Below are 22,500 nucleotides of genomic sequence, written 5' to 3' on the forward strand. Positions count from 1 at the left end.
GTTGCCTGGAATTTCATGTTCACTTGACCTTTCACCATTCTCGCATTGCTGGGGGAGAGGGAGAAACTGCCAATAACCAAATCCAAATTCATGTTCAGTTTCATGAAAATACTGAGTCATTCCCCAGAAAATCTGTCTTGAAATAAGGAAGAAACTTTTGCTTTCTTCTCGTGCAGTTCTTTTCCTTCAGGAAAGGAAACTGAGTTATTAAATGCATTTTTAGTGATAATAACATTGAGAGGAGCATTAATTGTGTTTTTTATTGTGAGACTTCATAATTTGTATTAAATTATTATGAAGTTTTTTAAACCAAATGTGTTCTGCAAAATTTTCTAGGTCTGTTTTGTTCTTGGAACTCTCCTGAGGTGCCAGACATCACCAAGCACCTCTGACCACATCTCAAACTGAAATTATCAGCTTGGAAGGCATCCAGGGGAGACAGGTCCAAGGCAACTCATCCTTGGGAGAGAGGGATTTCACCAGTGAGAGCCCCAGTGTGAGCCAGCCCCATTTGGGGGCACTAATTAGGGGGCACTAATGAGGGCACAGCCTCCTGCATGTCCAGGCTGGGCTGGGCTCTTGGTTTAACAAAAGCAATGCTGCTTTTGGGGTGAAGCCTTCCAAACTTGCGGAGCTGATGGCCAAAAGGATGTGGAAATGCAATGGTGAGTCCTGCCTGGGCTGAGGGGCACACGTGGGGTGTGGGGCACCACTGGGGCGGGTGACAGGGGCTGGTGGCACTGCTGGAGGGGACAGCACGGTGTGTGCGAGCCCTGTGGCACCCTGAGCATCACAGACACTTGTTTGAGGGCTCTTTCTCTCTGCTTTTAGCAAATTGTCCCTTTAGATCCATCTCTGGCTGCTCTGTGTCCTGAAATTGCAAGGAAGCAACTCGTTCTCAGTTAGGGGGAAGAGCTAATATTAAACCAGCAAACAGTTTCTTCTCCCCCTTTGTGAAAAAGGAAAATATGCAAGTGCTTTCCCGAGCAGATTTCTCTGTTCATTTGCACACACTTGAGAAAAGTGCATTTAATTAGGATTAGCAAGTCTCTAAATTGCAGATGGTTCTCAGGGGAAAAAAATAGTTATGAGTGCATTCATGACATTAAAATCAGTACATTTAATTCAATTTCATCTTAATATTAATTCATAACATCTAAAGTAGTAGTTCCTACTGAAGATATTCATATGATCCAGGATTAGTGGGGCAAATGAGATCTGGCAGTTCCAAACAGGCTGCAGCATGATTACCACGTGTAATTATGCAGATTGGGTAATCACGTGCTAATTGCAATGCCCATTTTGACACGCGGGATCCGGAACGAGGGTCAGGCGTGTGATCAGCTTTATTTGGTTTGGAGTTTTTTTGGTGGACACAGAGTCCAGGATTGGGTCAGGGCTGAAATGCAGCAAAAATGAGGAGTTGGGGAGCGGCTGGAGCAGAATTCCACGAGGAGGCTGCAGGGATGAGCGTCACAAAGCACGGAATGCTCCGGTCAGGCTGCTGCTGCCCCAGGCTGTCCTTCCTGAGGGATCCAGAGGGGAAGGTGAGGTGTCCTCACTGTGGGATCAGCTCTGTCTGGGCTGTCTCAGCAGCCTTTTGTCCTGGGTGTGTGAAATCAAAGCACTCCAGCCCTTTCTGCAGGACAGGAAATCTGGATTTTGGGAATCATATTTCCTCTCCAGTTTCCCCCCTTTGCTTGCCCTCCGTTCACACCTTTTCCCAGCGCTCAGAGCTCCATCCTGCAGCCTCCAGGAGCTCCCCTGGGCTGTTTAAACCCTCCCAAATATCCCTGAGCCTCCTGCGCTCGGTGTGTGCTGCGTCCCGAGAGAATCCCAGCGCTGGGGGCACCGGGGGTCCAGGGGCTGGGAAAAGCTCTGGGAACAGCATTCCCGGTGCCAGGAGACACTGAGGGCAGGGCTTTGGGAACAGCATTCCTGGTGCCAGGAGATACTGAGGGCAGGGCTTTGGGAACAGCATTCCCGGTGCCAGGAGACACTGAGGGCAGGGCTTTGGGAACAGCGTTCCTGGCGCCAGGGGAAAAGCGCTGGAGCATCATTCCCGGTGCCGGGGCTCTGGAGCTCCATCCCCATGCCAGGGCTTTGGGAATACCATTCCCATGCCAGGGCAGGCCTCTGGAGCTCCATTCCCATGCCATGCCAGGGCTCTGTATCCCGTTCCAGCACTCGGATCTCCGTTCCCATGCCATGCCAGGGCTCCGTATCCCATGCCGGGGCTCTGGAGCTCCATTGCCATGCCGTGCCAGGGCTCTGTATCCCGTTCCAGCGCTCGGATCTCCGTTCCCGTGCCCGGGCTCCGCAGCCCCGTCCTCGTCCCCGGCGTTAGGTGGCGGTGTCGGCCAAGCAGCGGAGCCGCAGCCGCGTCCCGAGCAGCGCTCGCTGTAAATTCCCCAAATTAACCCGGAATGGCGCAAAAGCCGCCGATGGAGGGAGGCTCTGACCCCCTCAATAATCGGGAATTGCGGCATCACCCGGTGCTCCAGGCACGGGGAGATGAACAGGAGCAAACTCCTCCATCCCGAAAGGTTATCCCACATTTTCCCTCCTCTCCCCATCGATATTTCCTGAAATGTGTTGGATTTAGCTGCTGGCAAACATTATTTGTGCCTACAGTTAATGAAGGGATGTGGCTGCAACGTGGGACAGGACAGAACCTTCTGCATGAGCAGATTCAGCCACATAAATAATTGTGGGCCACGCTGGCATTTAAAACTCATTTTGCTCATGTAAAATGTTTTCATTAATCCTCTCTGAAAGTCATGACCTAATTACTGATTTTTTGTCTTGTTGAATAATTGCAAAGAACTTTCCTGTGATTTCATCCCTTCAGTGGAACAAGTGGGAAAGAGTGAACGGACAGAGCCTGAGCTATCCATGAAGGATAACCACAGGCTCCTTGGTTTACTGAACATTCTGGAAAATCAGGAAAGAGCTTGCACTTAAAGCAAAAAAAAAAAAAAAAAAAAAAAAAAAATTAAAAAAAAATCACATTTTGTCATGAAATATTATTTCAGTTTAGGGTAGTTCTGAATTTTTAATATATATATGTATGCTCTCAAAAGTCTAATTAAACATTGCTAAATAAAGTAGATCTGAGCAAACCCAATGAAATTTTAATGTCAAAGTTGAGCATAAATAGTTTGGGAAAAGAGAAGATCAGAACTGAGTGAAATGATAATTAATGCTGAAATACATTTTCACCAAATTTGATTATTTTTATGCCTTCTGGTTCTTTACAACCCCTCCACCCTGAACTCCTGAAATCTCCCAGCTTTGTGTAGCAGGCCAGGACATTTCCTGCCCCTGGGACGGCTCCTGCTCCAGCTGATGGCTCTGGGTTCTCCAGGGAGCATTCCCAGGTTTGGGCTCAGGTTTGGGGTTTTTCCACCTTTGTGGGACACCTGCCCCGTGCTGGTGCTCAGGGAGGGCTGAGGATGAGATGGGCATTGTTTCATTTCAGTTTTCCTGCGTTTGGGGCTGGATTTCTGCTCTCCTCCAGCTGTTCTGTGAGGTTCAGAGGTAATTGAACTCAGCACTTCTCTTCAAAGTGGGTCTTGTTAAAGTCTCTTTTGGCAGAACCTAAATCTGGGCCTTTGACATTTTGACAGAATCTGTTTTCAGGTTGAAAAATCTCCTTCCTGATAAGATTTTGGGTTGTTTTCCTGTTTGACTCCAAAAGCCTGAGCTGATCATCTTTAAAGCATTAGCACAATTGCTTACAGATGGACTTTTCATATAAAAATGTGATTTCCCCCTTCTCCAACCAGGCATTATTGCTGTTTGCATGGGCTCAGGGGCTTCTCCTTTTGTTAATTTAACCTCAATATGTTCTGGATGAGTTTAGCCAGACCTATGGTGTTTTATTAGCTTGGAAAAACAAGCAAACAAAATTCTTTAAGGCTTGTGACACTGTTCAGCTTTTGTCAGTTAAAGGGGAATATTGAATATACTGGTGCAAAAAAATGCTTTGGGTTTGGTTTTGGTTCTGGATTTTTGTTTTTTTAAAGATTTGTTAATGATTTTTGGCACTGGATTTATAGAGCCCAGTCTCAGGACACCTTAATCCCACCTGAGCTGCCCCACACCACTGGCCTGCACGCTCAGAAAGCCAGACTGAGTGAATTTGGTTGTGAATGCTTTAAAAGTGGAAATAAGTGATAGCTGGACAGCAAAAAGCACTTTTTGGTGGAGGCATGACTGGTAACTGAGGAACTGTACTTGCATCATTATAAATTAGAGTTGAGTATTAACACAAAGCTGGCATCCATTTCTAAAAACATAAATGTGTTAAAGGTGGATTTTTGTGGGAAATCTGTTTTTTATGTAATTTAATCCTTCCTTGGTGCGGTGCCACCTGAAATGTCCAACCCCAGGGGTGCACCCAGCTCTGTCTGGTGAACAAACCCCAGGGGCTGTGCTTGGAGAGAGCAGAGCAAACTGTGGGTCACACAAACTGGGATGGGATTGGGATTGGATTGGGATTGGAATGGGATTGGGATGGGATGGGATTGGGATGGGATGGGCTCACCCAGGCCAGGAACTGATCCAGGTGGGTTTGGGGTGTCTCCATCCGTGCCCTCCCTGGAGCTGTGCCCCCTCCATGGAAGGTTTGTGCTGATGTTGAGGTGGAACCCGTTGGGTTGGGTTTGTGTTCCTTGTTCCTCATCCCTTGTGTCCATCCCACCACGGCCGTCCCTCATCCCCATGCTGGCTCCTCATGCCCAGCTGCTCCTGGGCAGCCCTGGGAGAGCCTGGCAGCCCTCCTGGCACTGCCTGGAGGTATTTCCGTGGATTGATGACTCCCCCTCCCATTCCATGGTCTCAGGAGGTGTCACCTCCCCCGAGCTGTGTCCCCTCCCTGGTGCCAGGCTCTGCTCTCTGCCTGCCCCGTGCCCTGGCCCTGCAGCCAGGGGGTCCCAGCTCAGCCCCCAGCCCCTCTGCCAGACCATTCAATTGTAAAGCACTCAGCAAAGGTAGGCATAATTAAATTTATTCCTGGATTGTTGAATAATGTAATATTCGTGTTGTACATAAAAGAATCACAAACCACCCAGCCTGATTTTCCTACGAAAACATTTAACTTTTATTAAATCAAGACAGTTTTGAGGAGCAGAGAAAAAAAATGAAAGCAAAAAACAACTGAACCAGCTTTCAAAGCTGCCCTGTAGCCAAAACATCCATCTGAGGAGCTGAAGGGTTGATTTTATTTTATTTGTTTGTTTGTTTGTTTGTTCTTCTGCTGGAGTGAATCACCAATAATTAAAAAAACAAAAATAAAGGGAGATGAGCGAGTTCAACCCTTGGAATAAATCCGAGCTGTCTCTCCAGGCTGCTGGGAGCTGCTCCGGCTGGTTTGGGGTCTCCAGGATCTGGGAATGCTGTGCTGGGGGCACCAGGGCTCTGAAACAGGCGGGACCTGGATTCCTGCTGATCCCTGGGCATCTCTGGGCATTTCTGGAGGTCTTTGTGAATCCTTGTGGATTCCTGGGGGTTCCCTGTGGATATCTGGGAATCCCTGTGGGTCTCTGTGGGTCTTTGGGGATCCCTGTGGGTCTTTGGGGGTTCCTGTTGATCCCAGGGGAGCTTTGGGGATTTCTGGGGATCTTTGGAGATCCTTGTGGATCTCAGTGGATCTCTGAGGATTTCTGTGGATCCCAGTGGATCCCTGTGGATCCCAATCCCTCTGAGGATCTCTGCTGATCCCTGTGGATCTCTGGGGATTCCTGCTGATCCCTGTGGATTTCTGTGGATCCCAGTGGATTTCTGTGGGTCTCTGTGGATCTCTGCTGATCCCTGTGGATCTCTGCTGATCCCTGTGGATCTCTGCTGATCCCTGTGGATTTCTGTGGATCCCTGTGGATTTCTGTGGGTCTCTGTGGATCTCTGCTGATCCCTGTGGATCCCTGTGGATCCCAATCCCAGCCCCACAGCCCAGGGATGCCATAGCCAGGTGAAATCCCCTCCCAGCCCAGCAAATTGCAGTTTTATGGGGCTCTGAAACCTTTGGGGTCGGAGCTGCAGGTGAGGCTCCTGCAGGCAGGGTTTGTCCCCATCCTATAAAACATTCCTGAGCCTTCAGGGCCCTGCAGGGAAGGGCAGAGGACCCAGGGCTGGAGTTGAGCCAGAGAGGCGAGACAAAGCCCAGGGGAAGGCAGCAAACCTGTATTGGCAGACAGCAAGATGAATTGGATGATCTAATAGTCCTTTTCCATCTCGAAGTTCTATGATTCATTTGTTATTTTAGCCATTTATATATATTTTTTATTTTACCCTAGAGGGGTTTCTTGAAATGTGTGCAATATATTCCTTTAAAAAAAAAAGAAAAAAAAAAAAGAAAGAAAAATCACTTTAAGAAGAAGGGAAGAGGTCAGCGTGGCAGGATCAGAGGCAGGGTGGGGTGGGGTGGGATGGGTGTGTCCCCCCACCCCATAAATAACCCACAGCCAGAGGAGGGACAGGAAAACATTGGGAGAAACCAACACAGCATAGTGGTGGTGTTGCTTTCCCCCCCTCTTTTTCTTACTTTAAATTATTATTATTGAAGGGAAAAGAGCTTGCAGAAATCCTGGGTGAGTTTTACTGAATCAGACACATTCCTGTGGTTTTTGCACTCCCACAGCCTCTCCAGGTCAGTCTTTTTCTTTCTCTGCAGAGAAAGAAAGGCAAAAAAAAAAAAAAAAAGAGCGAAAGAAAAGAAAAACCCACACAAAAATCAATCCATCAAATGTCATTACAGATTTATTAAGCCTGATGTAGAAAGACTTTTAACAGTAACATCTTCAGAAAGCATAAAAAGAGCACTTCTGTTCAGTCTTGTGCTTTGAAAATCTAAATATATTTTTATCATATAAATAATTCTTTTCATGTTTTAAGTGCATCTGTTTTTTTTTCTTTTTTTTTTTTTTTTCTTTTTTTTCCCCCCTTTTCAAATTTCCATTTTACAATTGGCCAAAAAAACTGAAGTCTGCATTGACTGAAATGAAGCCATTTGCAAAGCTAATGATGTTGTGAAGCATGTCTGTGGTGAGCCATATCAGCTAGATTTCAGAAAGGTAGTTCAATGAGTGCAGCATTAAAATGAGGGACAGCCTCCAGCAAAATCATAATTGAACACACCCAAGTCCTTAATGTCTGCAGTTGGGTTTCCTGATGCAAATTACGATAACATTTCAGATGTGAGCAGTCGCTTTCCAGTAGCTGCAGTGGAAAAGAGACATTTTATGCCACAAAGGGAAGAATTACCATGTTTAAAAATGTAAATAATATATGTATAGAAACCTTTTTTATGGAAATGAGGCATTCAGGATTATGTGAACAGTTTGGGCTATTTTTTTTTTCCTTTTAAACACAACAGATAAAGATGTGTGATCTATTATTCAGGGCTTTAATTACAGTTCTAAAACTGCAGTGATTTTATTAAAAAAAACCAAATCTCTGGGCATAAAAAGTAATGTTTTCGGTGGGAAAGTTGAGGGATTTTTTTTAATACAACGTGTTTACCATGGTGAAAATACAGAACAAAAAAATCACCATTAACAGATTTCAATGCTACAAAATCATACACAGAAATACATCTTAAATGTTCTGGAATGCAGTCATCTTCCTGTAAATCAGAAAAGGCCTTAGATAAATAGGTTTGACCTGATTTAAATTTAATGAGATACATAGTCCTGATTGTTAATAATTGGTTTGGGGGAACCCAAAACAATAAAAGCAATAATCTCCTCTAGTATAAATTATACGAATTTATTTAGCAATCAACCGAAGGGAGGGTGGGGGGAAGCCATTAACATTATCAATTTGTTTAGTTGAAGTTCGTTATAATAAGCAAATAATTGGAAGCCAAATTGCCAGGCAGGCTTGGAGAAGCGAACCTTGGGAAGATGCCTGTGTGTGATGAAGCTCTGGGGCCACTAGATGGTATGGTCCTCCCAGCAGAAAGGGCTTTTTCCATGCTAGGCCCATTCATAATCATCCAAACCAAGTGAAACATGGTTTTGATTAAAGCAGCCTGTTGGCTCAATAATCTCAGTAATTTTAAAAGCATCCTTAATGTGGAAGAAGAACACTGCAATGTCAGAGATGGCCTTGGGGCCCATTATAAACAGCAACAAAATAAATAAGGAGAAGAAATGAGAGGTCATGAAAACAAAATTAAGCTAATGTTTCAAATTTTGACAATTATGAATTGTTCCTCCAAGAAGACATTAAAAAAAATAATTCAGGCACTATTAGATAAAATACAAAGAGAATAATTGTACATGTATGAGTTTCCCATGGGACTAAGCATGCTTTAAAAGCAAAACTTGACTTAGATTTCCCCTCTTCCCCCCACCCCCCTTTCTAGCCAGCAATTGGGCAGGTCTCATGCAAACACAGACTTGCTTCTCCGAGTTCCTCCAAAAACTCCTCTCTAATTCCTTTATGAGCCTTTAAAAGATGATGACCAAGAAAACAAACAAACAAAAATTACAAGCGTATTTTCTATGGAAAAAGAAAAATAATATCCCCCATTATGGACCTTTTTTTTTTTTTGTAGGAAACCGAAACAAGCAAATATAACAAAATCTGTGTTCATAACATGGCAATATAGTTAATATATACAAATATGTACAGTATAAAAATGCATCAAAGGCGCAACTTTTCATCCAAACAAGCTGCAGTGCCCGAGGAGGAGCAGCTTGGCCCCCTCCCCTCTGAGTTACAGGCAATATGTTCTGTACAGCATGCACTGGGTACAAAATGAGTGCAGGAGCACCGAGACATTCGCCAGGGAGAGTCACCACCAGCCCTCGCGAGGAGCCCCGTCTGCCTTGTTCATATAAAAAATGGGTTTAATCTTGCCTTTTTTTGCCATTTGGAGTATATACATTTGTTTTTGTTTTTTTTAAAGAGAAATGAGCTTTTGATTCTTTATTTTCCTTATTGTTTTTGAAACAGGATCCTGACACCACGGGTCACAGATGGAACCTGAGGATGCTGCCAACAACAAACGAGTGACGAGCGCTGGGGCAGAGCAAACCCAAATCCAAATTCACCAGGGTGGCCAGCTGTGCTCCAGGACTGAAACGGGGCTGGGTCCCTCCTGACACGTTCCATGTAACAAAACCCAAAACAAACACACAGAGTAAAAGACCAACAAAGGATTAAGAAGAGGTGCCTGAGCACAAGACAAAAGGGCGCATTGTAGCAGAGACATAGGACAGAGAATACCCTGAGCCAAATGAGAACTGTTGAGCTTGTCAGCTTTTGCAACCTGTATTGCACATTCCAGCATCTGCTGCGGGGTAGAGCCAAGATCCTGCCCTGCACATCGTGCAGGTTCCTGCTGCCAGCAGTGCCCAGCTGCTGCCTCACTGCTGCTGCAGGGATGCACAAACACACCCACACCTCGTGCCCGTGTCTGACGGGTGCTGGGGAAATGTCCATGTGCCCCTGAATGTCCTCCTGGAGACACACAGATATGCCATTCTCAAATGTTACCTGGACCAGCTTCTAAGGGAAAATATTGCCCCCGAGATCTCCCACGTTTCAGGCATTTGGGAGGATGTGTGATGCCGTGTGGGGATGGGGAAAGCATTCCCTGCCTTTAACGTGGCTGCATTTCTGCAAAATGTTATTTTTATTTTCTTCATGAAATACTGATCATTTTTCCCCCTGCTATCTCATCTAAGGAATCTAATGAAAGAATTTGTTGCCTTTACTTAGATCAAAAAAGGAAAGGAAAAAAAAAAGTTAGCTCAGCTCGATGGTGTGAAGTGGAGCTGTGCGATCCGCCAGGATTAGTGTTTAATCTGTTGTCTCAAGCAGGGCTTTTACAAAGGCCTAAAGACATTTCATGAGCTGAGAGGGATGAGGAACTGGAAGTTTATTACTCTGCAGTTGAGTCCAGTGGTACAGCGAGTTCACTTTTAAAAATACTCTCCAAGAAAATATTGTGCAAACATTTTGGTACAAGAAATAAGTGTTGTCTGAAACTTCATCTACTCTTCACATCTCTTCTGGCAGAATGAGGGCAAAAATCCACCACCAGACAGAAGGATACTGGGATGAAAGTGCTTGCACTGGTATAAAAGTGGTACAGCAGAGCAAAAGGAGCTGTACCACTACAAAGTGCTTTATAGTGGTACAACTGGTGTTATTTTACAAGCATGGTCACATCAATATCAAAGTTTTGCAATCACCTACCTGACATAATTAAAAACCTTCTCAAGTGCACGAGATTTAATTTGCCTGGAGCTAGAGACTGAAGTTTACTGGACTTGTTTTCAAAAATGCCTAAATATGTTTGAAATTTGAGGTTGGGACCACAAGGATGGCGTTTGGAGCTGGGTAGACAGAGGGTAAATCTGCTGGATTTGAAAGGGTGGCACTGGATTTTACACAGGAATTAATGCATCCAGAATAAATGGCTCTGGATTGACACAGGAGTAAATGCATCCAGAACCTGGCCTCTGTTTTTCAGACATTGGACTGAAATGGGAGGGAGGATCAGGGGGGATGTGGCACAGCATGTATGGGGTGCAAATGTGAGTCAGCTTCCAAACCCATTATTTTTATTATTTTATTCTTTCACTTTCCTTCAGAAGACAGCTGGAGGATAAGAATTCTGAATTCTACATGCTTTCCACTTCAAGAAATAATGAAGAAAAAAGAAAACCCAGGAAGCATTTCTGGAATAACAACCCAGTGGCTCACCCAGGGCCATCAACCAACAGGCTGGCCTTGAGTTCAGGTGCTGACAAATTAAGACCTCATTGATGAAATGTAATTGAAATCTGCCTTCAGATGCATGTCCTTTATTCTGTTGTTATGTTTAAAAATCTTGCACTTGCTGTGGTCCAAAGTGACACAAATGGTCAAAAGTTGGACTTGATGATCTTGGAGATCTTTCCCAACATAAATGATTCTGTGACATAAAAAAGGCTCTGTTGGCACCCACAATGTCCAACTCAAACTCTTCAGCACCATTATGGAAATGTTCCTATTTCTAGTGAAATTCAGGAACTTCTTTCTGACCATTTCCAGTTGAGAACAAGAAAAGTTGTGACCTGTGGGACAAATTGTGATGGGGAGCAGAAAACCCAGGTGAGGAAAACCCCAGTGTCACTGACCCTGCTGAGAAACCCAATGGAGAGCTGGTCTGGGGGCTCTGGGGCGGCCAATATCCAGGAATTACAGCTCCATAATTCCTAACCCAACTTCCTAGGAGCAGGAATGACATTTCTGTGCTGGGAGAAGGTGGGCACACACCAGCAGCACTTGCTGACAATCCATGGAAGTGGCTCTCTCGGTGCTCCTGCTTGGGGACAGATGGCCTTTAAAGCCTGCTGTAATTGCAACGTATTGATCTGGAATCTGTGATCAATACTGTCTTTATAGAGAGAATTTTAAATATAAATTGCATCGTATATCTGTTGGTGAGGACAAAAGCCCTGTGTGATGGAGATCTCCCTCCACCAGCCCCGGAGTGACGATGGAAAATGGACAGGGGACAGCCCAGCCAGAGCCATCTCTTCAATCTCTGCCAAAAAATCAGGCACCCTTCCTCATTCCCTGGTGTTCTTAACAGCTTTGATCCCAAAATAACACCCCCAGCGTGACCCTGCGTGTCTGGGATGAGGCTGGATCAGGCCAGGGGAACCAGCACAGAGCCAGTGTCCCCTCAGCAGCTCCCACAAAAACCCCAATATTCCTTTTTCCTTCTCACCTGGGGCAGCTCCTTTTCCATGCAAATCCTGCACAGGTGCTTCCCAGTGGGAATATCCCCTTCTGGTTTAGGGGCTGAACTGTGGGTATGAAGTAATCAATAAATATGGCACTTTAGCAAAACATGATTAAGGAAAGAAAAAGAGGCGAAAAATTAGGGAAACAATCCTGCCATTTGAATGCATGAGAGTTGGCTCAATAGCCTGTAAAGCTGGCTTGGAAGGCTTCACCCCCTATCGTGCTAATATATAATTATTGATTTTTAAAATGACTTTTTATATCCTCCCTGATCTCTAAAAAAGCTAGGGAGGTCAGTCTTGTAAATACTTTTACAAGTAGGTAATAAAACCCATAATAACTTGCATTGACAAGTAATTACTGGGCAGGTTTGTTAGCAGATTCTCAAAGATATTCTTTTAACCCAACAATTACTATTGTACTAATGACAACCATTTTTAAAGTGAAGTGTCCTTCTCCCTCTCAGCTTAAGTGAAAAAAACCTGGAAAAAGCACCTGAGACTGATCCACTGAAATTCTTATATATTAGGCCCCAAAGGGATGCTAATTACCTCTCCCTGTTTTAAAACAGAATATTTTTTTTCAGGTGATATGGCTTATTTTGACATGGATGGTGGCGGGAAGGGAGCTCTGGTTTCTGAATAAATCTTTCAAAGCAGTGTGTAAGGGTAACAATTCTTCCTGCTTTATTTCAGTGCAAGAGCATAAACAGCTTGGATATGTGGTGTATCAATATGCCACTTGTTAATAAGTAAGGGCGTGAATCATAAATATTCGGCTGTTTGATCACCAGGCTTTTAATTAATGTTTTGATGATCTCCAATAAGAATAAAAGTCAGAACGATAGATATTGAGTAGCGACGACAGAGAAAAGATGCAATGATTTTTTGTGCTACCTGATTTATATGACAGAAAAACTATCAACTCATCCAGTTTCGTACAGAGAAAAGAGAGGAGAGACGTACATTTTCCCTTCTTTATATCGTATTGTAAAAAAAAAAATAAAAATCACTTAATTCAAATGTGTACCTAAAACGCTCCCCGAGGACAGCGATGCAGGCAAAATGATCAAGCTTTAGCACCGTGTGATACAGGTTTGTGGCCAGATTTTTAAACAGAGTGGCTGCTCCCACACAGTGAAGACTCCTGAGCAAAACCTGACCTCCCTCAGGGGGTTTGGCCTTTCCAAAATCTCCCCAAACCTTTGCAGCTCCAGGGTACTGGGTGGGGCCGTGAACCCTATGGTCACCATGAGGGCACCATAAAGGCTCATTTCCTGCCAAAATTGAGCAGCTGGTGCCCCAAATAGCCCCAGCTCCGGGTGCTGTGGGCTGGATGGGGACCCCAGTCCTCCTTTTTGTGGGAAGGGGCTCCCGAGAGCTCCCTGTGTGGGAATTCCTACAGGTGCAAACCCCTGCATAGAGAATCCAATTAAAATCCAATCCAGCCAAACTCCCGGCCATGACAACACCAGGGCTGGGAGCTTCACTGCCCCATGCTGCCAGCAGCCCAGTATTTTCTCCCTGCACCCAAAAGCTCAGGGAAAGGAGCCCCATGTGCAGTTTCTCCCCTGGGTTATTTTCTGCCGTGCTCGTGGCCTTTGGGTGGGCACCACAGGCCCCACCTTGTGCAACTTCCCCTCATAACTCTGGCCTGGGCTGCGCAATTTAACAGCTTCTGAGGAGCTCGATGCTAATGCATTGATTTTGCTTTAATAGAATTTTGTTGTCGATGGCCGGTGCTCAGCACAGTGCAGGCTTCAATCTTAACCCATCTGAAGGCTCTGCTCGTTTCCAGTTGAGCTCCGTTCATTTCCAGTTGAATAGGTTAAGCAAAGACAGACCTCACTGTTCTCAATTCACTTTATGATCCTCCCATCATAAAAAATAATATCAGCACCTTGCTTTTCATGTCAGAACTACATTTGAGCTGCTATTCCCTATGCCCATGAGTAAATCCCATAAAAGCCGCCCCGTTGTACTGTCGCTATTTTTCCTTGTGGATGATTGATTGATGGATGAGTGCTGACACTTCAATGAAGCTATTTCGACTGCCATCTCAATCCGATGATGTGAGGGGTATATTTTCTGTCCATGCCTCATTACTTCAGAATGACATTCCTGGAACTTCATTTACTTTTTCCCTCCTTCCCTCAAGCGCCATATTTTTTCCCATCTAGGTTATGCATGCCATAAAAAAAGCAATTTGCTATTATATGTGGCATAAGGGCAACACTTTCCCTAGGAGGTAAATAAGAAGGGCCAGGGCCTTTTTTTCTCCTCCATGTTGAGTTTAGGGATCATGTCAAAATTTCCCAAGCAGTGCCAAAACAGGCCCTTCTGCACAGGCCGCAGGGAATGCAGGGAATGTATTTAGTCTGATTTTGTGACTGCTGCACTTCAATTATATCCTTGAACATCATGAACAAAACAACAGGAAAATACACTCCAAAGCCCTTTCTGATTTGAGAAAGAGCCTCTTCTCCACTTGTGCCTCGCATACTTTGAATATTTCATTTGCCACGGAATAGCGATTTACAACTTGATCCAGACTTATTTTTCCTTGGAGAATAGGGGAAGTTCATCGTTAAATGCAGAGATGGATTTGTCTACTGGAGGTGGTTGTCTCTGAGCGAGAGCAAGCAGGGCTGCGCCTGGATTTCCAAGCAGTGCACTAGGAACAGTGGGACTCGTGACATTGGCATACCCTGGAAGATTCTGGGAGTTGACTTGGGACCCGATTTTAATCTGTGTAATACAGTATTCCCGTTAATAATAATGTATAATTAAGACATCAGTTAAAAATCCATAACGTTAATTTAATGGAGAAAATCTAATACAGTTCTATTGGAATTTTTACGTTAAATTAACTTTAACGGGCTTTTAATGGATGTCTTAATTAGATCTCATTATTAACGTGAATATTCCACAAATTAAAATTGGGCCCTCGAAGTTTTAATGAAAAAAGTTACAAGCACAAATTTGAAATTGCCATTTTTGCAGCCCCCTTCTCCCAGGTCGGGGTGGGTTTGAAGGCACGGCCGGCTGTGCTGGCCAGGCCGGACAGAGCTCGGACACCAAATTCTGATCCCAGTGTTGGTGGCATAAATCCAAATTCACTCTGTTGACCACAACAGAGCTTCAGGTTTACACTCACCTAATTGAGAAAGGAACTCTACTTTTATTCTTTTATATCTATATATAGATATTTATATAGTGATATTTATATATAGATATATCTATATTTATATAATGTTCAATAATCTAACAATAGTACTTTTGTTTAAAAATCCCTCCATCCCATATGTCTCATCATAAACCGTAATGGAGATTTAAATATATATATATATCTGAGGAATAAAACAAACTGAAAATAATCCGTTTCAAACAAATCTTTGGCAGCAACATGGTTAAGCATAACTATTTGAACAACTTGCACAGAAGATTAACATTGTTCAGAGGTTTTTTGGCTCAGAATCTGTTTTAACTTAATAATTCTTGTACTTACTGTGATGTATTGATCCCTAGTGCAATGACTGGATTGGGCAACCCAGGTGCAACAGTAATAGCTGCACAGAATAGAAACATTTCCTTTAGACAAACTATCCCAAAGGGGTTATAAATAGGAAATGGACATTACCATGAAAAGTAAAGCTTCCAATGTGACTGCATCTTGTGTAGCACACTTGGACATTAAACTATGAAGAATTTTTTTTTTCCTGTCAAGTGTTACAAATTGGCGAAATAAGTACATCAATGTTCTCAGTCATTATCTTACTTCAGTGGCACTTTGTTTTAGTGACAGCAAAAAGGGACAGTGGAGACCAGACAGCCCCAGTGCAGTTTATCAATGAAAATCTAATATCGTCCATAAGCAGGGGAGTGGAAATCAATACTTCATTACCAAATTGTTAGTGAGGATGAAGAAGAATAGCAGGAGTTTTTTGGCAGCCTCCTCGGTGCGGGTTGCTGTGAGTTCAATGTCAGGGCCGCGGTGGCGCGCGGGGCCGGGCGCGGAGCTGGGCTGGAGAGCTGGGCTAAGGCAATCGTCCTGCAAGCACAACAACAACAACACAGCCACAGTTACACGGTCTGCAGCGCACAGCCACACCTCTGAGCAGGCACTCCCACCATGGAAATGTCTGCAGATGAGCTCTGCTTCATTCTGTGCCCCCACAGGCTCACAACAAGTGAGGATGGAACCCTGGTTCCACAACCATGCAGGGAACCATGCAGCTGGTGCTGAGGCTCTGCCTGGTCACTGAGCTCCTTACTCTGCTTCTTAAACTTGCAGCCAGCCAAGAGCATGCTCCAAAATTCTCATGGAGAGCTGGACATCTCAGTACCCACACAGCGTCTATTACCCCGCTATTCCTGCGTTATTCCTACTTGTTGTGGCACCTCCCCAGCATTAAAAACCATCTTCCAATGGGCCTTTTCCATCCTGCAGCTGCTAAAAGTGCTAAGTGACTCAAGTTGTGAAGCTACTGCTACACAGAGACAGAAGGGGCTTGTTTTATTTAATTTCAAGATGTGGGTTTAAAAGTTCAGCCCAAAGTTGGGTTCTGCTTTGCTTATAACCTGGGAGAAAGATACTGAGGAAAGCAGTAAGAAAAAAAAACAACTGGAAAACCAGGGTGAGAAATGAGGCAGGCAATAAGTAGAGTGAAAGTCAATCTGGAGAGAGCACAGAGGAAAAAAAGAGCTGCAGTGGGCAAAGAAATATGTTGCTGAAAAATATATTATCTGTTCAAGGCCGTGGCTATTTCAGCAAACACAACTCAAATCCTGTAGTGTGTTCTCTGTGTTCTGGCTAAATCAACTGGAAATTCAGTAGCAGCTTTATTTAAAGTAAAATAAACTCAGCTTTTCAAAAAATTCCATATGAAAACAAAAAAGTCCATTGACTTCATGCTAGTTAGTTTATAATTTGGTTTGGTTTACAATATCTTCACCTTTTCAGTTTTCACAGTGATGCTGAGTTTTGCATTGGCAACCCAGACCTGCTGTAGAGAAACTGTTGGAAGGGAAGAGGAGGTTTTGGCAGCTGAACGTTGAGACTTTTGGCAACTGAGGATGCATGGAAGCCAGTCTGAAATTGTGGTGAATACCTTGGATCATTATTCCCACTTAAAAGATATTAAAAGCAATCCATGTTGACACTTTAAGATGTTGCCTTTATGTTTCAGAGGTAACACTCCAGAGCAATTCTCACTTTGCAAAGCTATTATTTTTCACTGCAAAAGGGCAGAGCTGTGCCAGTTTACACCCTGCTCAGATCTCAAAGAAATCCAGAAGCATTGCTGTTGTAGGGCCTGGGGCTGACACACAGCAACACTGCAGCCAAACTGTCACTGTGGGATCACCTCTGCAGACGATCCAAGGGAGGATGGGGATGGAAGAGGCACTGGGCTTTACCCTTCCCAGGGGTCTCCAGGATGGAAAACTCCCTGTGACATCCCAGCTGAGTCCTGCCTTGGGTCACACCAGGCCCTGCAGCTTCTGCCTCCCTCACAGAGGTGGGACGCAGGCACTGTGGCTGTGCTGAGGGACATTGGTGACCCAGCTGAGAGCAGGAGTGGTGACTCTTCACTAGGCCAACCCTGCCTCCAGAACATCATTAGGCTAATTAAGCCAAATTAGTGTCACTGAAAGTGCTAAATCTGGGAAGGAGTCTTGAAGGGACTTCAGAGCACTGGTTGCCTGCCAGTGGGAAATATTTATAAAAGCTTGGATTGGAAAAATGAAAAGCCAAACTCCTGCCTCCTTTTCTCTTTGTGCCATTGTGAGGAAGGCCCTGGGACTTTTGAATCAGCATAGCCCTGGTCACTTGCCTGTCACAGAACAACACTGGGGACACTGTTAACCCTGGACAGACACTTCAGAGGCACACTGGTCAGAGGGAAGGTCCATGAGAAACTCCTCTGGCAACAAATAAACTTTTGAGGCTCAATGTCCACCTACCTGACTAATGGTAACATCTGTGCACAAGTGAAATCAATTGGGACTTGGCATTGATTTCCACTGCATAAGTACTTCACCCCTAAGGTCCTTTGGCCAACTGAAGTCTCCATCCTTGTGGGTTTTGTTTTTTTTTTTTTTTATTTAATTGATACCACTGCAGGCTGGGACAGGACTTTGGGAAATTAATTAGTGTGAGCCCTGATCAATAAGGGTCATAGTTTATGTATTTCATTATCAAGTCTGTAAGAGATTCAGGGAGTTTGTGGAGAGCTTGTCACCTGCAGTCAGGGCAGAGCAGCCTGCACATTCCAACAGCTCGTGATGGGCAGAGTCTGGTGCTTCCTGGGCATTTGCTGAAATGCAGCTCCCCCTGTGCCATAAAGAAAACTCCACCATTTAAAATAAATCATGTTCTGAAAACGTGGCTGAGGGTGTTCATTATACTGGTGTCTTGTACAGCATATGTGAAATATCAGTTGCAGATACTCAAGCTTTGCTTTTATTTAACACTAATTATCGAGCCATCAACAGATGTAAAAAGCCGTATCTATTTTAACGCGGATGTGTCAGGACTCAGCATTCCTCCTCACAGCCTCCTTCCCTCTCCTTGTCCATGGCACAGCTTCCCTCTGCTCATCCCAGCAGTGCCAGAAAAACACAGCTGTGAAACCTCTGAGATGGGAGCTCTCAAACACGTCTGCAGGCCCAGACAAGCGTCAAGTGTGTGTCAACAGCTCGTGGCACGCCAGGCCCGGCACAGGCAGCGGCTCAGCTGGGCTGGGCTGGGCTCAGCTGGGCTGGGCTCCTGGGGCTGAGCTGGGCTCCTGGGGCTCCCAGAGCAGGGCTGGGCTCCTGGGGCTGAACTGGGCTCCCGGGGCTCCCAGAGCAGGGCTGGGCTCAGCTGGGCTGGGCTGGGCTCCTGGGGCTCCCAAGGCTGGGCTGGGCTCCTGGGGCTGAACTGGGCTCCTGGGGCTCCCAGAGCTGAGCTGGGCTCAGCTGGGCTGAACTGGGCTCCTGGGGCTCCCAAGGCTGGGCTGGGCTCCTGGGGCTGAACTGGGCTCCCGGGGCTCCCAGAGCAGGGCTGGGCTCAGCTGGGCTGGGCTGGGCTCCTGGGGCTCCCAAGGCTGGGCTGGGCTCCTGGGGCTGAACTGGGCTCCCGGGGCTCCCAGAGCTGAGCTGGGCTCAGCTGGGCTGGGCTGGGCTCCTGGGGCTCCCAGAGCTGGGCTGGGCTCCTGGGGCTGAACTGGGCTCCTGGGGCTCCCAGAGCTGAGCTGGGCTCAGCTGGGCTGGGCTGGGCTCCTGGGGCTCCCAGAGCTGGGCTGGGCTCCTGGGGCTGAACTGGGCTCCTGGGGCTCCCAGAGCTGGGCTGAGCTCCCAGCTCTCACAGCAGTGCCCAGCTTGTCTCCCACCCCCCAGTGCTTCCCTGCTCCCTCCAGTGTCCCCTTTTCCCCATGGCCAAAGGCCACCCCAATGGAGCCATGCGGCCTCCTGGGGCTGCCCATCATGGGGTGGCTCTCAAGTCATGGAATCCCCGAAAGGTTTGGCTTGGAGGGACCTTAAAGCTCATCTTGCTCCATGCTTTCATAACTTCCACTGTCCCAGGCTGCTCCAAGCCCCATCCAACCTGGCCTTGGGCACTGCCAGGGATCCACAGCTGCTCTGGGCACCTGTGTCATTGCTGCCCACCCTCGCAGGGAGGGATTTCTTCCTGACACCTCACCTAAACATCCCCCCTTTCAGTCTGAAGCCCTTCTCCCATGTCCTGTCTCTCCAGTTCTGCTGAAGAGCCCTTCCAGCCTCCCTGTGGCCCCCTCAGATCCTGGAGGGTGCTGTGAGGTCCTTCCAGAATCTGACGTCCCTTTCTTGGGGATTGCTGTCACCATTTGACTTTTGGGTTCTGCCACCTCCTCAGTGGCCCAGGCTGAGGTGGGATGGAACTCCAGAGCCAGGCAGGTGACAGCAGCTTCATGTATTTATAATGTCTTCTCTGTATTTCCATATCTTTGCTAATATCATTTTACCAGCTCCTATTTATGCATTGGGACAACAAAAATGACAATATTCCTCTGTGATCCACCCACCACAGTCCATGGGAGCCTATGGATCAAAACTTCTCCAGGCTGCAGCTGTACCCATCACAATAAATTGCAGGACTCTTTAAAGGCCACATAGAAAGACACAGACAGGCCCTTTGTGGTTCCCAAACATGTTATCTCTAGATGTCATTTCTGACCTACTTTTGCTAGATTTTTGCAGCAGCACAAAATCTGTTCCTTAAAGAACCATGCCACGTGCACAGTACCTAGAAAGGGGGAAACAGCAAATCTGGATATATTTTATTTCATTTAGGACTCCTCTCACCATGAATTACAATGTTACAGGCTCTAAACGCCTTCTCGTTACCCATAATTATAACTAAAATTATATCAATCTAAACAGTAACTACTGGAATGATTCATCCTGATTGGGAGGAGCATGCTCCCTGGAGTTCTGCCTGCCCATCCATTTTAAAGCCTCGTGGCAGGAATAGCTTTCCAGAAGGTCATTTAACAGCACATTAAATAAATAAACAGAACATATTTGCTTCAGCAAACACTCTCTAATAGGATGGGAAAACATTTTGGGAGAGGTAGGAATAACCCTCACGAAAACCAAATCTTTCAGTTCCCACCTTGCTGGGGTGCAGCACCCACCCAAAGGCAGGCAGGGGCTCCAGGGTGCCAGCAGGGACAACCCCTCATGTCCTGCACACTGAAGGGTCCCACCAGTGTCACCGGCAGGTCCCTGAGCCACTCGTGTCCCTGCAGCAGCCACCAGTGTTTGTACACTCACCCTCAGCCACACGGAGGGGGAAGTGTGGAAAACATTTCAGATCTGAGCTTGTGGGAGTGTGGGGCAACAGGAAGGAAATGTGGGCTCTCACTGAGCTCTTTCTGGGGTGTGACTGCCTGAACACAGCATTAATTGCTACAAAACCCAGCTGGAAGAGTTTAGACCTTGCCTGGGATGATGCTTTTTCCCCCCATTGTTTGGAGCAATGGTGCAGGAGGGACAAGGAGCTCAGTCCTGAAGGGAGCCAAACAGAAAGATGGGAAGAGACAATTTCCAAAGGCTTGGAGTGTCAGGACAAGGGGGAATGGCTTCCCACTACCAGACAGGAGGTTTAGATTGGATATTGGGAAAATATTCTTCCCTGTGAGGGTGGGGAGGTGCTGCCACAGGTGGCCCAGAGAAGCTGTGGATGAATCAGACACAAAACTGGGGCTGCATCTCCCCGTGGTTCCAGAGACCCAATGGAATCCTGGGCTGCTGGAAACAGAGGGATTTGTGCCACTTGTGTAGAGAGAGGCAGGATTTCACCCCTGAGCCCAGTATGAGGTGACACAGTGACACAGAGCACAAAGGGGCGACACTCACCTGGTCCCCCAGGTGTGTCTGGAAAAATCACAGACTTGGAAAGAGGAAAAAAAAATACAGAGAACATTTAACTTCTATTTCTTCCTATAAATAAAGTATAGCCATCAAATCACAATGTATTTAGGAGCACATGTTATTGACAGCCTATTCTTGGAGGGGGAAAAAAAAGTGGATTTTTGGCAAAGTTTCCTAAAGATTAAATTGTTCATTGTACGGGGCACCATCTGCCCTTGGAGAGAGATTTAGTTGATGGCAGCTGCAACCAAAGTGTGGAAGATAAAGCTGAATTTCTGGTTTCTTTTCAACTAGCAACTGTCATTACAGGTCACATGCAAACTGTGCCATTTTCTGTGACAAGCAGGTTCTGTAGGATTGGGTGCTCGCTACATTTTAAAGTGCCACCTGTAAGGATCCCAGCCGAGAAACAGCTTTTGGAACACACCTTGCAAAACGTGAATTTACAGCACATGAGACAAAGCAATTATGGACCAACCATCTGGCCAAGGGCTGTGTGTTGCAGACCCAGGTGCACGGGGATGGAGGTCAGGAGGAACACGTGGGTCACCCAAAGGTGCATCCCTCAGTTCATCTGAGCGCTTAAAAAGGCTGAATTACCTGCAAGAGTTCACTCAACTGTTGCATAATCCACAATTGCCTCCCTGTGCTCATTGGAGTGTAATTCCCCCTGAGATCAAGCCCCACATTTTTTAAACCCTGAAGAGAATTTCTAAATCACCAAACCAGAGGCTGCTGTGGGTGGGTTTTTCCTCAGCCCCACCTCTGAGCTGTGACACTGAAATATCTCAACTCACTGTGAGGCAGCAAAGGCCACTTGACAGTGGGGAGACGCTGATTTGTCTCTGCACCCTGAGTTACTTAAATATCACACAAACCTCGTCCTGGCTACAGCAAACCCCTCCAGCAGGGAATCTGTACCTCCTCCCTCTCTCCAGAACACTTTCACAGGAGAATGATGTTCCCTTTCTCTTCGGAACAAAACGGGAGGGGAGAAGTTAAGAGCACACTGCTAGATTTTATTAGGACTAAGAAACAAAGCAAAACAAAAAAGCAAACCCAAAGCTCTTCCCTTTCATCCCTGCCTTGCTATGAAAATGCCTTCATATTTGCAGGCTTGCTGACAATATTTCAGGATGGTACATCACACACCGTCTCGTCTGGAACAGCAGACATTGTCAGTGCTGGGAGACAACCACTCTCTGGTTTGTACTTCACAAAGATTCTCTATAAAGCATTTCTATAGAGGAAAAAAAAAAGATTTTTGAAATTCGTGAGTCTCTCAGCTTTTCAGACAAGGATGAGTTCTGGTTAATTTTTTCTGATGATTTCTATGTTTTCTGCAAGGAAAAACAAC

At 45.9% G+C, this 22,500-nt stretch overlaps 1 protein-coding gene across 4 annotated transcripts in view; it reads right to left on the reverse strand.

The window, feature by feature from the left end:
• Positions 1-6,746: 6,746 nt before the first annotated feature.
• Positions 6,747-22,500, reverse strand: part of TSHZ2 (teashirt zinc finger homeobox 2) — a 209,008-nt gene continuing 193,254 nt past the window's right edge. For 2 of the 4 annotated variants that reach the window (XM_063172622.1, XM_063172620.1), the window contains exon 3: positions 6,747-15,798. In XM_063172622.1, the coding sequence (XP_063028692.1) occupies positions 15,797-15,798 (2 nt within the window). In that variant the 3' untranslated portion in view covers positions 6,747-15,796. The remainder of the gene's footprint in view (positions 15,799-22,500) is intronic. The other 2 variants (XR_010030094.1, XR_010030093.1) reach the window with 2 other exon arrangements.

Source organism: Melospiza melodia, chromosome 19 (assembly GCF_035770615.1).
Source record: "Melospiza melodia melodia isolate bMelMel2 chromosome 19, bMelMel2.pri, whole genome shotgun sequence".
In the NCBI taxonomy this organism is placed as follows: Eukaryota; Metazoa; Chordata; class Aves; order Passeriformes; family Passerellidae; genus Melospiza; species Melospiza melodia.